Source organism: Anabrus simplex, chromosome 1 (assembly GCF_040414725.1).
Source record: "Anabrus simplex isolate iqAnaSimp1 chromosome 1, ASM4041472v1, whole genome shotgun sequence".
NCBI lineage: Eukaryota > Metazoa > Arthropoda > Insecta > Orthoptera > Tettigoniidae > Anabrus > Anabrus simplex.
Genome location: NC_090265.1, coordinates 290,493,717 through 290,508,810, shown reverse-complemented (window position 1 = coordinate 290,508,810; position 15,094 = coordinate 290,493,717). Strand labels below are relative to the sequence as shown.

At 40.8% G+C, this 15,094-nt stretch overlaps 1 protein-coding gene across 1 annotated transcript in view; it reads right to left on the bottom strand.

The window, feature by feature from the left end:
* The window catches only part of LOC136856720 (uncharacterized), a 107,258-nt gene extending 96,789 nt beyond the window's left edge, over window positions 1-10,469 (bottom strand). Inside the window, exon 1 of the mRNA XM_067134789.2 lies at window positions 10,228-10,469. Within this exon, the coding sequence (XP_066990890.2) occupies window positions 10,228-10,288 (61 nt within the window). The 5' untranslated portion in view covers window positions 10,289-10,469. The remainder of the gene's footprint in view (window positions 1-10,227) is intronic.
* Window positions 10,470-15,094: the final 4,625 nt, after the last annotated feature.

Sequence of the window (15,094 nt, the reverse complement as noted above, 5' to 3'; positions counted from 1 at the left end):
CCCCATTTAGCGACGAGGATAGGAACTGTGCCGGCAGCCGAAGCTTGTCGCACTCCTCTGTGATGATTAATGAATGACAGGTGACATGAAATGATAATGGAGAGTGTTGGTGGAATGAAAGATGACAGGGAAAATCGGAGTACCAGGAGAAAAACCTCTCTCGCCTCCGCTTTGTACAGCACAAATCTCACATGGAGTGACCGGGATTTTAACCACGGAACCCAGCGGTCAGAGGCCGGCGCGCTGCCGCCTGAGCCACGGAGGCTTACGTGGTTAAATGCATGCTTGTATTATTGTGACCGGGCAAGTTGGCCGTGCGGTTAGGATCGCGCAGCTGTGAGCTTGCATCCGGGAGATAGTGGGTTCGAATTCCACTGTCACCAGCCCTGAAGATGGTCTTCCGTGGTATCCAATTTTCACACCAGGCAAATGCTAGGGCTGTACCTTAATCAAGGCCACGACCGCTTCCTTCCCACTCCTAGGCCTTTCCTATCCCATCGTCGCCATAAGACCTGTCTGTGTCGGTGCGACGTAAAAGCAAGTTGTAAAAAAAAATATTATTGTGAACATTTCCAGGTAGTGAAAAAAAAATAGTACAGGGTTTTGACAGTGAAGAAGCTGCTTCATTACAGATCGCTCAAGATATGCTCTCTTAACCGCATGGAGGGCAGTTGGGCATTTATTAAGTGGAACTTTGTATTATTGTCGATATCTATCACATCACCGAAAACGAAAGGTGAGACAATTTGTAGATGCCATTTCACTAATAAAATAGCTGGCGTCTGGTGTTAACAACACTCGTGGGAACATTGCTCCAGTTATTTCACATAAAAAAAAAAAAAAAGAAATGCTGGACAAAAATCTTCTCTTAATCTGTTTACCCTCCAAGGTTGGTTTTTCCCTCGGACTCAGCGAGGGATCCCACCTCTACCGCCTCAAGGGCAGTGTTCTGGAGCGTGAGACATTGAGTCGGGGGATACAACTGGGGAGAATGACCATTACCTTGCCCAGGCGGCCTCACCTGCTATGCTGAACAGGGGCCTTGTGGGAGGATGGCTGATTGGAAGGGATAGACAAGGAAGAGGGAAGGAAGCGGCCGTGGCCGTAAGTTAGGTACCATTCCGGCATTTGCCTGGAGGAGAAGTGGGAAATCACGGAAAACCACTTCCAGGATGGATGAGGTGGGAATCGAACCCACCTCTACTCATTTGACCTCCCGAGGCTGAGTGGACCCCGTTCCAGCCCTCGTGCCACTTTTCAAACTTCGTGGCAGAGCCGGGAATCGAAGTCGGGCCTCCGGGGGTGGCAGCTAATCACACTGACCACTACACCACAGAGGCGGACGTGGACAAAAGTATCGGATATAAAACTTTGTGTCAAATCTCAGGTATACTTTCCGGCAAAAACTACTTCATTGTTGGGTGGGATTGAGGAAGATTTAACAGCCAACGATTTTCCCCACTTCAAGTATGCTTCAGTCATATCAGCTGATGTACAATGCAGTTTTTCGAGGTATAAAAACTTGTTTGCAGATAATCGCAGGTTCTCCATTTTCAATAACCTGAGAATGACGTTTGCAGTACAGTGCAACTCAGACTACGGTGAATTAGAAGAACAATAATAAAAAATAAATAGCTTTATTAAAGACCTATATTATGTACTTTGTAGGTCTGTGTCTAACCTATTCTTTTCTGAAGAATTTTTCAAAAATATATATTATATCATTTTAAACATTTTATAACGCATTTTCTTAACTTTTAGATAATTTAATAAAGTCATATTTTGGCATTTTAAGTATATGTATAATATTCTTTACATCATCAACATCTGGGCCTTATACTCGGTACGGCTCTACTTCTAAATTGACGTTTTAGCAGATTTTGGCTCTGTCTGGTGGTTATGCGCTGAAGCATAGACATCCAACCAATCCCAAGCTGCCATTCATATCGGCAGAGCACGATCTCGAAACCTAATTGCCAACTCTAATATTTACATTCGCCACGTGGTTAACCTATCTCGCTCAGCGTGTATGGGTATTCAGTACGGTTCGCGATCTTTTGCATTTTCCTTCAATATTTAGTGTGTTTTTCATATTGTTGGAGGGTTCCAGTGACTCTGAGATCAGTAGAGTGTTCCCTTTGTATGCCATAACCTCCTTTCTGTCCCAGCCATTAGCCGTTAGTGATGTGTTATTTTCTCATTCTCTTTTATTGTTAATAATATATTCTCTTTTAGTGCCAGATATTGTCAGAAAGTGTAGTTCTTGTGAATTTGTTTTCAATCCATATTCATTCGTTTTTCTGAGTACTGTATTACAATTTAAAAGGGCTGTTTACCGCGGTCATATTGCATCAGCTGTTCTCGCAGACGTAGCGCGCTGGCAACAGAGGGAAGGCGATGCTCATTTGTTTTGCGAAACTTCAATTTAGAAGTAAGGCCGTGCGGAGTATAATTATGATAACCGTATGGGTTCAGCTCCGTGGACAAGCATTTAATATGACGCGTGTTAGCTGATCATATAGTAACAATGTACTGATCGTTTTCTTATCACAATTTTGGCTTTAAGACGAAATTAGTCTGTATCACAACTCTTTGAGCATAACTTCCTATTGTATTATGAATGAGGACTGGGTTTTATGGGGTTTTAAAGATTGAAGCAAGTATTTCACAGTACAAACTAATATACACTTAAATAAAATACACCGATTATATTCATTTGACTTTAAAATGACCTCATCACGTGACTTGCTGTTTCGTGTGCTTCACAGCTGCTCTCGTTTTCAGTTCGATAAGGAGGGTTGTGTGCCACGAACAATTAGGCCTACTTAATAATAATCATCTGTTGTAAGCTGACGTTAAGTCAGAAGTTAGCCTCAAAGCGAAGCAGGTTAGGGTGGCGAGATAAATAACTCCGATGAAAAGTTGTGACATGAAAACAAAAATATGTAGGAACTACATGATTTTTAAAGCAGTGTTGCATTTTCATATGTATTTTAATTCGCTTCCTTTTAAACAATGTGGTTTGGTTCTATATTTCTTCTCCTGTAACTCGTTTTTCAACGTAGGCTATAGGAGAAAGTATGAAAATAAATGAACACTTCCCATATAATATTATACTGAATGCCGCCTTAGTGAACAAAGTAGGGGAAGGAGGGGAGGGTTGAGACGGAGGGAGGCTTGAGACACCAGTGATATCTCCTCGACATGTTATATGTTGGCAACACTTCTGCATGACAGTTGTAGCAATGTGCCACCAGAGTGAGCTGACGGAGTTTCATGGTGATTTCTGTTGAAGAGTGGAAGTTAGAGTGATAAATGTATTTTGAGATATGAGAAGTATTTTTTGGTGACGTGATATATTTTGAGTTTTTGTTTAAGTGAACACATTCTTAACAGCTGTTATAATTTCATCAGTGAACTTAAGAGGTAAGCTATAATTATACAAACAATGAACTCTTTAGCTTTTGAGGTTATGTTTATTCGCGCGAATTTACATATACATGAGGTGCTGGGAGCCTTGAGACAGAATGTCTAAGGGTGCCTTGAGACACTGTCTCAAGCCTCCCCGTCACATGCAGTCAGAACTGAATATATAGTTTACCACTGTAAATGGTACTTTGATAGTTTGCCAGTTTATCTATTCATTTACCTATTATCCTTGGTTTACACTTGCTGTACTTCTTTACAGTATACCATTCTTTTGGAAAAGTAAGTCTGGGAAGACGAGGACCAGTATTTCACCCGATAGACTTCAAAGTGCAGTTAAAGCAGTACCGGTAATAGAAGGTGGAGCCTTACGTGAATCAGCAAGACGTTTCTCCATAGATAAACAGACTTTGAGCCCTTATGTTAAGAAATAAAAAGCAACAGATGATAACAGCAAACAAAATCTAACATACAGACCAAACTATGTCACTAACCAAATGTTTTCGGATGAAGAAGAGAAGTTGTTAGAGGGTTATTGCAAGTGAATCAAGTCCGCAGCCTTCAGGAAGTGTAGACAACGGAAGAATTGTGACATCAGAAGAGATACGGCCTTTTCCGAAGGCAGGTCCTAGGAAGAAAACTATGGGAAGGAAACCTAAAAAATCTAGAATTTTGACAGACACTCCAGTAAAACATGAAATACACCAGGAGTTTGAAGCTCGTAATACAAAGAAAAGGAGGCTGAATTTCAATCCACTTCATGATAAAAATGTGAAGAAATCTAAGCTTGCATTTTCAAAAGAAAATGGATCATCCAGTTATGAGGATTTTAATATAGCCTCAGAAGACTCGTTAGATTTTACTACCTTCAGCGAGGAGGTATTGGCAACCGATGACTTTGATCGCACACCTGAAAACATTGAAACTGGGGACTATGTTCTCGTTAAATTTGCAAGCAAGAAGAATATTGTTTATTATGTTGGATCAGTAGTAGTTGTGAACCGCAGTGACAATGAATACAAAATTACATTTCTGAAACGTTGCACAGGTGGTAAGACATTCATCTATCCCGAAACTGAAGATGTGAGTTATGTTATAGCTGAGGATATAGTTATGAAACTGGAAAAGCCAATAACTGTTGGAGGAACACAGCGTGCTCATAAGCAACTCATATTCGATGTTGATTTTTTCATCATACTGTGTGCGATAGATTTCTATTTCAGGTCTCCATTGGAAAAATATATACTGTATATGCATTTTGTGCACAAGAAATATCTTTTTATGTCCACAGTTTCAGTTCTAATGATTTTTATCATTTTGTACTATTACTTACTGCAGTTCTGTAAATTTTCACACGTGTCTCAAGCCTCCCATACATGTGTCTCAAACCTCCCTTACTAAGGGTGGTTTGAGACATAATGTAGTGTGTCTATTTATGAATATTTTTTGGCTTTTGTTGATTATCTAACAGTTTAAGAAAATAACACACTCAAGAGGAAGGTATAGGGAACTGACTGCACCAGTTGATCATTAAAATAAATTCAGAAAAATTGTTTAAAAAAATAAAATGTAAATTTTGTCTCAACCCTCCCCTCCTTCCCCTATACCAAAATCATTCACAGAGTACTGAAATTACGAGATATATAAAACTTAAATGCAGACTGTCTGTCAGAACATATCTTCTGAATCAGGTTGTCGCTGTAAACATTTAAACTGTAAGAATGTTTTTTTTTTTTTAAAGTATTGCGGAAACCTGTAATTGCATTCATAACTAATTCGTTACTGCTATTTACCCTTGTAATTGGGTACGGTGGGATTAAAAATGTACTGTTTTTTCAAATTTACGTCCTTGTGGTTAACGTAACATGGATCTAGAAGGGAATAGTGAGATCGATTATATTTTTATTTTCAAAATAATTGCAAAATGAAAATGTAATCATTCTATTTGCTTCCATTTTCTACCATTTCCTGATTTTCAAAAACCTGAAAATCTGTCTATGTAAGTAGGCTAATTATTTTTCATTCACTGAAATTCAAGTACTTATCTGGCTCCATGGCTAAATGGTGCTGGTCTTTGGTCCTTGGTTCGATTCCCGGCCGGGCCGGGGATTTTAACCTTCATTGGTTAATTTCGACGGCTTGGGGGCTGGGCGTGTGTGCCGTCTTCATAATTAGAATTCATCACAAGTAGGGCCCCATCCTCATAGACGTGCAGGTCGCCTATGCGGCGTCAACTCGAAAGTCCTGCACCAGACCTCTTCGGAAGCCAGACGTTATTATTGTTATTAAAGTACATGTAATTCGACTTTTTTAGCACAATCAAAATTCTAATATCAGTCTGAACTTCGCTAATTTTCCCACACCCTGGTGGGCTATGCTACCTGTGTCGAACATGCAAACTTGGCTTACTCTTATGGCCGGATGTTCTTCCTGACGTCAACCCAGTATAGAGGAATATACTGTGTTCAGTTATTACGGATTGCTACTGTGGTTAGCAGTGTGGTGTGTTGTGTGTAAATGGAGAGGTATGTATTAAGACAAACACAAATAATCAGTCCCCGAGTCAGATGAATGAACTAGATGCGGCTAAAATACCCGATCAGCTTGCATTAGGGAGGTAGTGGGTTCGAGCCCCACCGTCGGTAGCCCTGAAGATGGTTTTCCGTGGTTTCCTATTTTACACCAGGCTGTACCTTAATTAAGGCCACATTCGCTTCCTTCCCACTCCTAGCCCTTTCCTATCCCATCGTCGCCATAAGACCTATATGTGTCGATGATGATGATGCTTGTTGTTTAAAGGGACCTAACATCGAGGTCATCGGCCCCTAATGGTACGAAATCAGACGAAATGGAATGACAAATTAAAAATCCAAAATTCTCCACTGACCAGAATTCAAAACGTGAGGACGAAGAATGAATGGATGGATATGAATTTAAAACAATCAGTGGATGCGACCCGCAATGTCTTACATTCCCAGAAACTGACGTAAAACAATATGATTACTGATCAAGGGACTGCTGCTATAGCACAACACTGAATCGATGATGCTTGTAGTTTAAAGGGGGACCAAAATCCAAGTTATCGGGCCCTCATAACGGTACTTATCGCTAGGAAAGTAGAACCATGTTATTTGTCATGTTGCGGTATTAATCAAAAGTAGCAGAGACTCGCGGTATTCCACACATTATAGTACTACTCACAGGTTATGAAATTCGACATATAATACAGACCTATGGTTTTTCTCACACTGCGGCGCCCTTGACAGGCAACGCAAATCTATCGTGTTCATCACATAAGAGTACTAACCGCAGGGACTCGTACTATCCCGTGGTGTTCCTCATATAGTGGGTTCCGTGGTTTCCTATTTTACACCAGGCTATCATCCCATGGTCCTGCCCATATGGTGGTACTAATCACAGGTACTGCAAAAACCGACCGCACGGTGCTCCTGTGTGCTACTAATCACAAACCTATTTGGTACCTAATATAATGGTACTACACCCAAGTAAAAGCGACCCATGGTGTTCTCGCGTGGTGGTACTAATCACAAGTAGTTTCATGGTTCTAAGACAATCATCCCTTGGTCGCCTCTTACGACAGACAGGGGATACCGTGGGTGTATTCTTCGTCTGCTTCCCCCACCCACAGGGGGGTATCTGTGTCAGTGCGACCTATAGCAAATAGTAGAAAAACAGGTTCGGCCGGAACTCGAATCCGGGACCATTAGTCACTCCGCTGACTAATCAGCCTAAAAACCCAAATTTAAAGTGATGCTTATTATTGCTTTCAGGCAAAATACAACTAGCTTCCTCCGTAGATCAGTCGAGTAAAACAGGACGTCGAAATTGACGCGCAGGCAGCCTATATGGCGTCAAATAAAAATTTAAATTTAAAATATAAAAATTTACCATCATCATCATCCTCACTTCACTCTAATAATAGAGAAAGAGGTCTGTCCCTTCCATGAGCGAAGATATCGGCAAAAAATGAGAAAGGATCATTAACGTGAGAATAAGAAATGCTCCGTAGACGTCGCAAACCTAAAACTATGAGGTCAGAAGATAACAAGAGTTGACCAAAGGAGTTGGAAGGATGATAGTAAAGAGCCTAGGACGAGCGGGAAAATACATACCACAAGCATCTAAGTGCCTCGTCATTGCCAATCAGCAGTCTCTCCAAGCTGAGAACTCTTGTAGAATATCAGAGTAAAATGTGAACTTAAAGTCCACTACTTTGATAAACTGTTAAAACTTTTGGACTTCAATACTGTTCAGTTAAAAAGATATCTTATTTCATCTGACTACATATATATATTCGCTATGTTAGCTTTCTTGTTCATTATCCCGTGCTTTCTTCCTACTCCAGCGCTCTAAATATATACAGTAAGAGGATCGAGAAGCTTCTCATAAGCCTATTTTTATAGACATTTTCTTCCCTACTCGATCTCATCAACCTTCTGAGGAGCAATTTAAGGATCTACATATTACGAAAAAAAAAAATTCTTCTTTAGATATTGAGCCGGTGACTTAGCTGTTAATATATCTTAAAGTTATTGATGATCCATTATATATGCCAAGTTTTGAACAATAAATGTATGACCCTTCTCAAAATAACTCTTTCTTCTGAGAACTATGGCTGTCGATATAAGACAAGTTTCACTTTGTACCCCACAGGAACATATACAAACTATAATCTATTGTGCCATGAAACAAGATAACACCACTGTCTGCTACCAGAAAGCTGCCTTTTATACATAAATTGAATATGAAAGAGAGTGAGCCACAGGTTAGGACAGGCACTAGAATTGGGAAGTCATATAAAACAGTAGTAGTCTATGACTTCTCTTTGGTCTATGATTGCCTTCGTTAGAAACCTGGTGTGGTGACCCAAGTGCTGATTTCCTCGAGATTTTCTTCTACCAGTGGAGTAAAATGTTGGACTAGTATCACATATTTCCCAATCCTCTCAGTGCAAAATTATAGAAGACGGAATAATAAAACAAGGAAACTGATTACCAGAAGAGAGATAGTGTACTGGGTGGCGAGCAGATCTTAAGACACCCAACGGCGTGTCGTCCCACGTTTCAGTGTGATGATGCAGAAGGATGTGTAAATCTAGATTTATTGGCACGAATAGAAAATCCGACAACTTAACGTCACTGAAAATTATCATCAGTTAAAAATTCAACACGTGAGCTCAGTGATAGCCTATCATCGTCCGACTCGTTAGCGGTTCAGAGGGTCGTGGATTTTAAACTTACCGGTAATTGGTTAATTCCAGTGGTGCGGGGGCTGGGTGTTAGTGCTGTCCCCAACATCCTTGTAACTCACACACCACACATAACATTATCCTCTACCACAATAACACGCAGTTACCTACACATGGCAGACGCCCCCCACCCTCATCGGAGGTCTGCCTTACAAGGGCTGCACTCGGCTAGAAATAGGCACACGAAATTATTATTATTAGTGATATCATCGCAAGTGTCTCACCACAGTCGACCGTAGTCCTTATTCCTGTCGGTAAAAATGAGATTTTCAAACTGAAAAGCAACATCCCTGTTGTTATGATCCCATATAAAACTAAAGGGGCAGTGGTTTACAATCAAACTAAAGTATGCTTGCTTGTTATAGAGCGATAAATTCTTATTATTATTTTCCTACCGCTTTCCCACATTTGTGGGGTCGCGGGGGCGAACTACGTCGCACATGTAGATTTGGCCCTGTTTTAAGCCCGGATGCCCTTCCTGCCGCCAACCCTATATGGAGGGATGTAATCATTATTGCGTGTTTCTGTGGTGGTTGGTAGTGTAGTGTGTTGTGTGAATATGAAGAGCAGAGTGTTGGGACAGACACAAAAACCAGTCCCCGAGCCAGAAGAATTAATCAGAAGCAATTAAAATCCGCGGCCCGGCCGGGAGTCGAACCCAGGACCCTCTGAACTGAAGGCCAGTACGCTGACGAGTCGGACATTATAGACCGAGAACTATAGGTATGAAAAATACAAATTAGAGCCTATCCCAAAGTCACGAGGAAATAAGTGAAAAGAGCTCGGCCAAAAAATTCCTTAGAGTCGTCCGTCCACACACTCACCCGTCCTTTGACTATAGCACGCGGCGTTACTCCTATTTCACTATATTTGGGAGGTGGGATACAAGCTTCCTGACGCTTTAGTAGCCTTTTATGACAACCAGTTCAAGTTTTATGATTGTTAACATTCTCAGCAACTGAACAAAAGCACCTGAAATGTAACTGCTTCACGCTACGTAGCGATAATAGAGGTTTTACGTTTCAGGGCTTCAGGAAGTATGCAGATTGAATTCTCTGAAATATTTTCCATACCATTTTTTTTTTTTTTTTTTTTTTTTTTTTTTGCAAGTTGCTTTACGTCGCACCGACACAGATAGGTCTTATGGCGACGATGGGAAAGGAACGGGCTAGGAGTGGGAAGGAAGCGGCCGTGGCCTTAATTAAGGTACAGCCCCAGCATTTGCCTGGTGTGAAAATGGGAAACCACGGAAAACCATCTTCGGGGCTGCCGACTGTGGGGTTCAAACCTACTATCTCCCGAATAACCAAATTCTTTAGTGGAAACGAATCGCCCATAATGAGGCCTTCTACGAGTTCTACTTTCATTACGATTATGATAAGAATGGTTATATAAAAGAGCTATTGCCTTAAGAGGTGCCTTCTCTTGTAATTAGTGCACAAGATGTGGAAAATAATATGTCGAGAGAGGAACTGTAACAACGAAAAAGAGAGAAGTCTCAATGAGGATGAAAATTTAATATTACTACTTACCATTCGTTGCATCGCTTACCATAAATACACACCAGAATACACACACTACTCGAAATAACATTTTGAAAAGCGAAGTCTGACACTACTAGAGGTAATTCTCAATGTTTAATCCTGAAATGTTCACTGAAACACGGCCAGTAAATATCAAATTATGATCATAGTCCTTTGAAATTGCAAAACAGCCACCGAACTTAGACCCTGAGTAGTTGACAATACGTCCTACTTGGACGTAAGCTGTCCCACGTTTGTTTGGGTGACTAACTTGAAGGGCCAAAGATCAAAGCTTGAGCCGTGGGGTTATCTACATAAATGACGTTGTTAAGTCATTACTCTGCGTCCCAGCTAACTTGTTAACGGTGGGCTACATCGTGGCTACTCGACTTGTATTCAAACAGGAACCAGGAGTTATAACTCATTCATTATTAAGCAGGATGCCTCGCACTTAAATATCGAAAATACAAGAAATAAAGACTTCGGATGATACATATATAACGAAAAACAGAATGAAAATAAACAAGTCAGCAACAGTGAGCAATACATAAGCTGCTAAAAAGGAGGAGATACGGTGTCGAAATAGGTAATCTACATTTGTGTTATTACATCGTCCCACGTATGTATAATATCTCGACATTACTTATATTGACCGTACACAGGTGCGCATGTTTATTCAGAATAAAGTTTTACTTTGAAAGGCAATGAAGAAGGGATTTCATTCAAACGAGCCAATCCGTATGACGAATAGAACAGCTGCTATTCTCTGGAAGTACGTAAGATGATTGGTTTGTAATACATTTTATTTTTAAGGAACAATAGCGGTTACGTGTTCAAACTCTTTTTAATATTTATTTAACCATATACAATTGTTGTGATGTTTACTGAATTAGATGTAAACATCATGGGGAATATTAAGTCTTGGGGAGAGTAACATGTAGAGTTCGTCTTAGAACAATTTGATAGTGGTACCTTACCGTTGTGTGCATCCACGTTTCCTTTGATTCTATGTTTGTGGCGACTATGCTGTCTTCTTTTTATCATCTAGGTCTAGACTATTACCAGGTAAAATAAATCATCTATACTGATTTTCATATTTCGTGATAAATCACTTTTTAAGTGAGCACCTTCGAAAACCGTAAAAGTAGTTAGTGTGACATAAAATCAGTAATATTATTATTATTATTATTATTAAGTAACACAATTATTCACAACAATAAAGACGATTAGCATTTTGGAATTTAAATGTTATAGTTTTCAACTTTCATAGTAGCATTGCTAGTGGTTTAATGTCGTGCTAACAAATCGAAGGTTTTCGGCGACGCAAGGACGGGAAAGGGCTAGGATTGGGAAGGTATCGGCCGTGGACTTAAGGTACAGCCCCAGCATCTGCTTGATGTGGAAATGGGAAACCACGGAAAACCAGGGCTACTGACGATGAGATTTGAATCCATCTCTCGAATGCAAGCTCACAGGCACGCGACACTAACCGCATGCCAACTCGCTTGGTTTACCAGGCGTATGCGCAAGTTTTTGCCGCTTTTTGTGGTAAAGAAAACACGTAATTTTCAAGGGAAATTCATTTTTTTGTTTATTCAAAATATTGGCCATCGGCTTTTATACACTTATCCCATCTTTTAGTAAGTTATGAATACCATGTCAGTAAAACTGTTTGTCTTCTGTGGCAAACCATTTGTCGAGCCATTTTCCACCTTCCTCGAAATCGCTTAAGTGTTGCTCTGCGGGCGCGTGCCCCATTGATGCGAAGAGTTGATAGATGGCACCAGGTCGGGGCAGTACGGCGGGTGCAGAAGGATGTCCCATCCAAGGGATTTCAAGGTGTCTTTCACTGGTTTTGCTATGTGAGACGCGCATTGTCGTGTAACAAAATCACTTTGCCGTGTCTTCTGGCTCATTCCGATCGTCTTTCGATCAATGCGCGATTTAAATTAATCATTTGTTGGCGATAGCGTTGTGCATTAACGGTTTCGTCGGGCTTCAAGAGTTCATAACACACAATACCGCTCTGGTCCTGATCTGGCGAGAAAATCCATTGTTACATTAGCATGATGTGCTGAAACATTGTCGTGATGCAAGAGCCAAGTGTTGAGCCGTGACCTTGGACAGAGCTACTTGAGAGCCTGAATGACCTGAGGCAGACAAGTCTCACTGTACCACTTCGCAGTAACTGTCCTTTATGTTTCTAGCACAACCCAAGTCAGGATGCCCCGTTTAGTGAAGAATACTGCAATCATCCTTTTCTTCAATGACCTTGACTTTCGCACAGTCACAGGAGTACCCTCATCTTCAAACAGCCACACCTTGTTCTGGGATTTTGTTGGGAGATCGCAATAATAAAGCCAAGTTTCGTCACCTGTAACGATGCTATTGACGTTACGCGAAGACCCATTTTCAAACTGTTTTAGCATTTCTCGGCACCATTTCACTCGATGTGCCCTTTGTTCCTCTGGAAGTGAATGGGGCACCCAAAGGGAACAAACCTTTCTAACATGGAAATGATCGTGTAGAACTGAACGAATAGCTGGTGCAGGGATGTGGTGGGTCTCTTCTACCTGCCAATATGTCAATTGCCTCTCTTGTTGCAACATTTTCCTCACACCTTCAATGTTTTCCTCAGTCACTAATTCAGACGGTCGCCCAGAAAGAGGATTGTTTTCAACCCTAAAATTTCCCCTCTGGGAACTCTTTGTACCAGCGGAAAATTGTTGTCCGTTGTGGACAGTCTTTCCCCAGCACAGGAGTCATTTCCTCCAGGAACTGGTCAACAGTTAATCCACGACCAAAATTGTAACGGATAATTGTGCGATATTCACCTTTAGACCACAATGACATCTTAACTTGCTTTCAGTCCCACTGCTTGGTGACAAATGGTGTGAAGGTCGCGCCTTGCTGTCTTCTAGAACGGTTTTCACCCCTCTTTTCATCCCTCACTATAACAGGGGTGTCCAGCCAACTGATTTTGCGTATTGCAAAACTTTTCTAGTGCCCTTTGTAATTCGGAATCTCTCCCGAGGACAGGAAGGAATGTAGGCCTCCCTAAAATAATGTATAGGATGAGGTAGGTGTAAAAGAGGGATAGGAAGGAAAGGGGGGAGTTGTAGAAGACAGGTGGTCTAATGTTTTAAGGGGAAAGAGATTGCAGGCTAAGGGCTCTATTCAGGATCTGAATTCAGGACAGATGTATATGAGAAATAGGTATGAGGCACTCCAGGTAGAACAACCAAGGGAAGATGAGGACCAGGGAAATGCTGCTGAGAAGTGTGGGAGTAGGAGGAAGGAAAAAGGTAGGAAATGGAAATGTGGAGTAGTGGATAGGAAAAGACAGGTAGAACAGGATCATGGGATGGAGACAAGGGAGGAGGAAGTAGCTTCTGCACCTGTCAGGAGAGATAGGGCTGAGCAGGATGGGACATGATGAAATGAGGTGGGTAGGCTCTGGTCATGGGGGATACCATTGTTAGACATGTGGGGGAAAATGTATGGCGAAAAGGGAACAAGGGTAGAGTGTTATCCAGGAATTAGGTTGAGGCACATGTTGAGGAAAGTAGAAGAGAAGGAGGACAGAAAGGAGAAGGTGGTAGTGTTTCACGTTCACGTTGGTACTAACAACGTACAAGTACTAACATAGTTGGGGATGTATGGGATCTCGTAAATGCAGCACGGATGAAGATTACGGAAGCGTAGATTGTTATCAGTGGAATACTGTGTAGGAGGGATACTGACTGGAAGGTGATTGGGGATTAAAATGAGACTATGGAGTGGGTATGTGAGAAAATGGGTGTGTGATTTCTAATCGTAATGGGTAAGTAGGAGATAGGGATCTGCGCTCAGATGTCTTTCACTTAAATCGCAGTGGTACATATAAGTTAGGAAATTTGTTTAAAAGGGTTATAGAGAGGTAAATTCAGGGAAATGGGGTGGCCTAGGGAGCGGTGATAAGGGTACAGGGAACTGGAAGTCAAATAGGGGTGACATAAAAATGTTAGTGCTGAACTGTAGAAGTATTGTAAAGAAAGGAATAAAATTAATTTAATAGATATATACTTACCAGATATTGTAATAGGAGTTGAATAATGGCTGAGAAATTATATAATTGATGCAGAAATATCCTCTAATGTTTATAACAGAAACGGGTGGTAGTGCAATTGATCTAGTATTATGTTCTAAGGAGGCAGTACCACTCATTAAGAGGATAAATGTTAAAGGTTGGGGAGAATCGCATCACTTACCCATAATTATAAATATGGTAAGCACGGAAGAGAATAGTGGGGGGAATTGTCAAAGTAATGTTAAAGAGAGATCAGAGACAAAGTTTATATGGAGAGAAGACCTTAGCGCAGAATTTAAGGAATATTTCAAAGGGAGGTCCTTTGAAATTATTAAGACAGGAATTAAGACCGCAATGGATGAAAATGAAATAGACAAGGCGATAAAGCTAATAGAAAACACAATACTGATAGCAGGACATAAGATGCGGGCTTGGGAGGTAAGAATACAAAGAAATAGTGGGTAGTACAATGAAGAATGCAGACAAAAAAAAGCAGAAGTAATGAAAGCACTTCACACATTCAGAAAAATAGGCAGGCATGAACCAAGAACTGCATTCTGTAGCAAAAGAGAAGAGTGCAAAGAATTATTGGTAAGAACTAAAGATTTGTGGCAGAGGAAACAGACGGACAACTTAAACAGAGATGCTCTGAATAATGATATTAAGAAAGTATGGCATAGAATAAATCAAATTTGTAAAGATAAAAAAGAACATAACTCAGGTAAATATAAGTCATAGAGAATGGATAGAATACTTTAGTAAACTATTAAGTGGTGAAGATAGTTGGAAACAGGATGTACAGAAGAT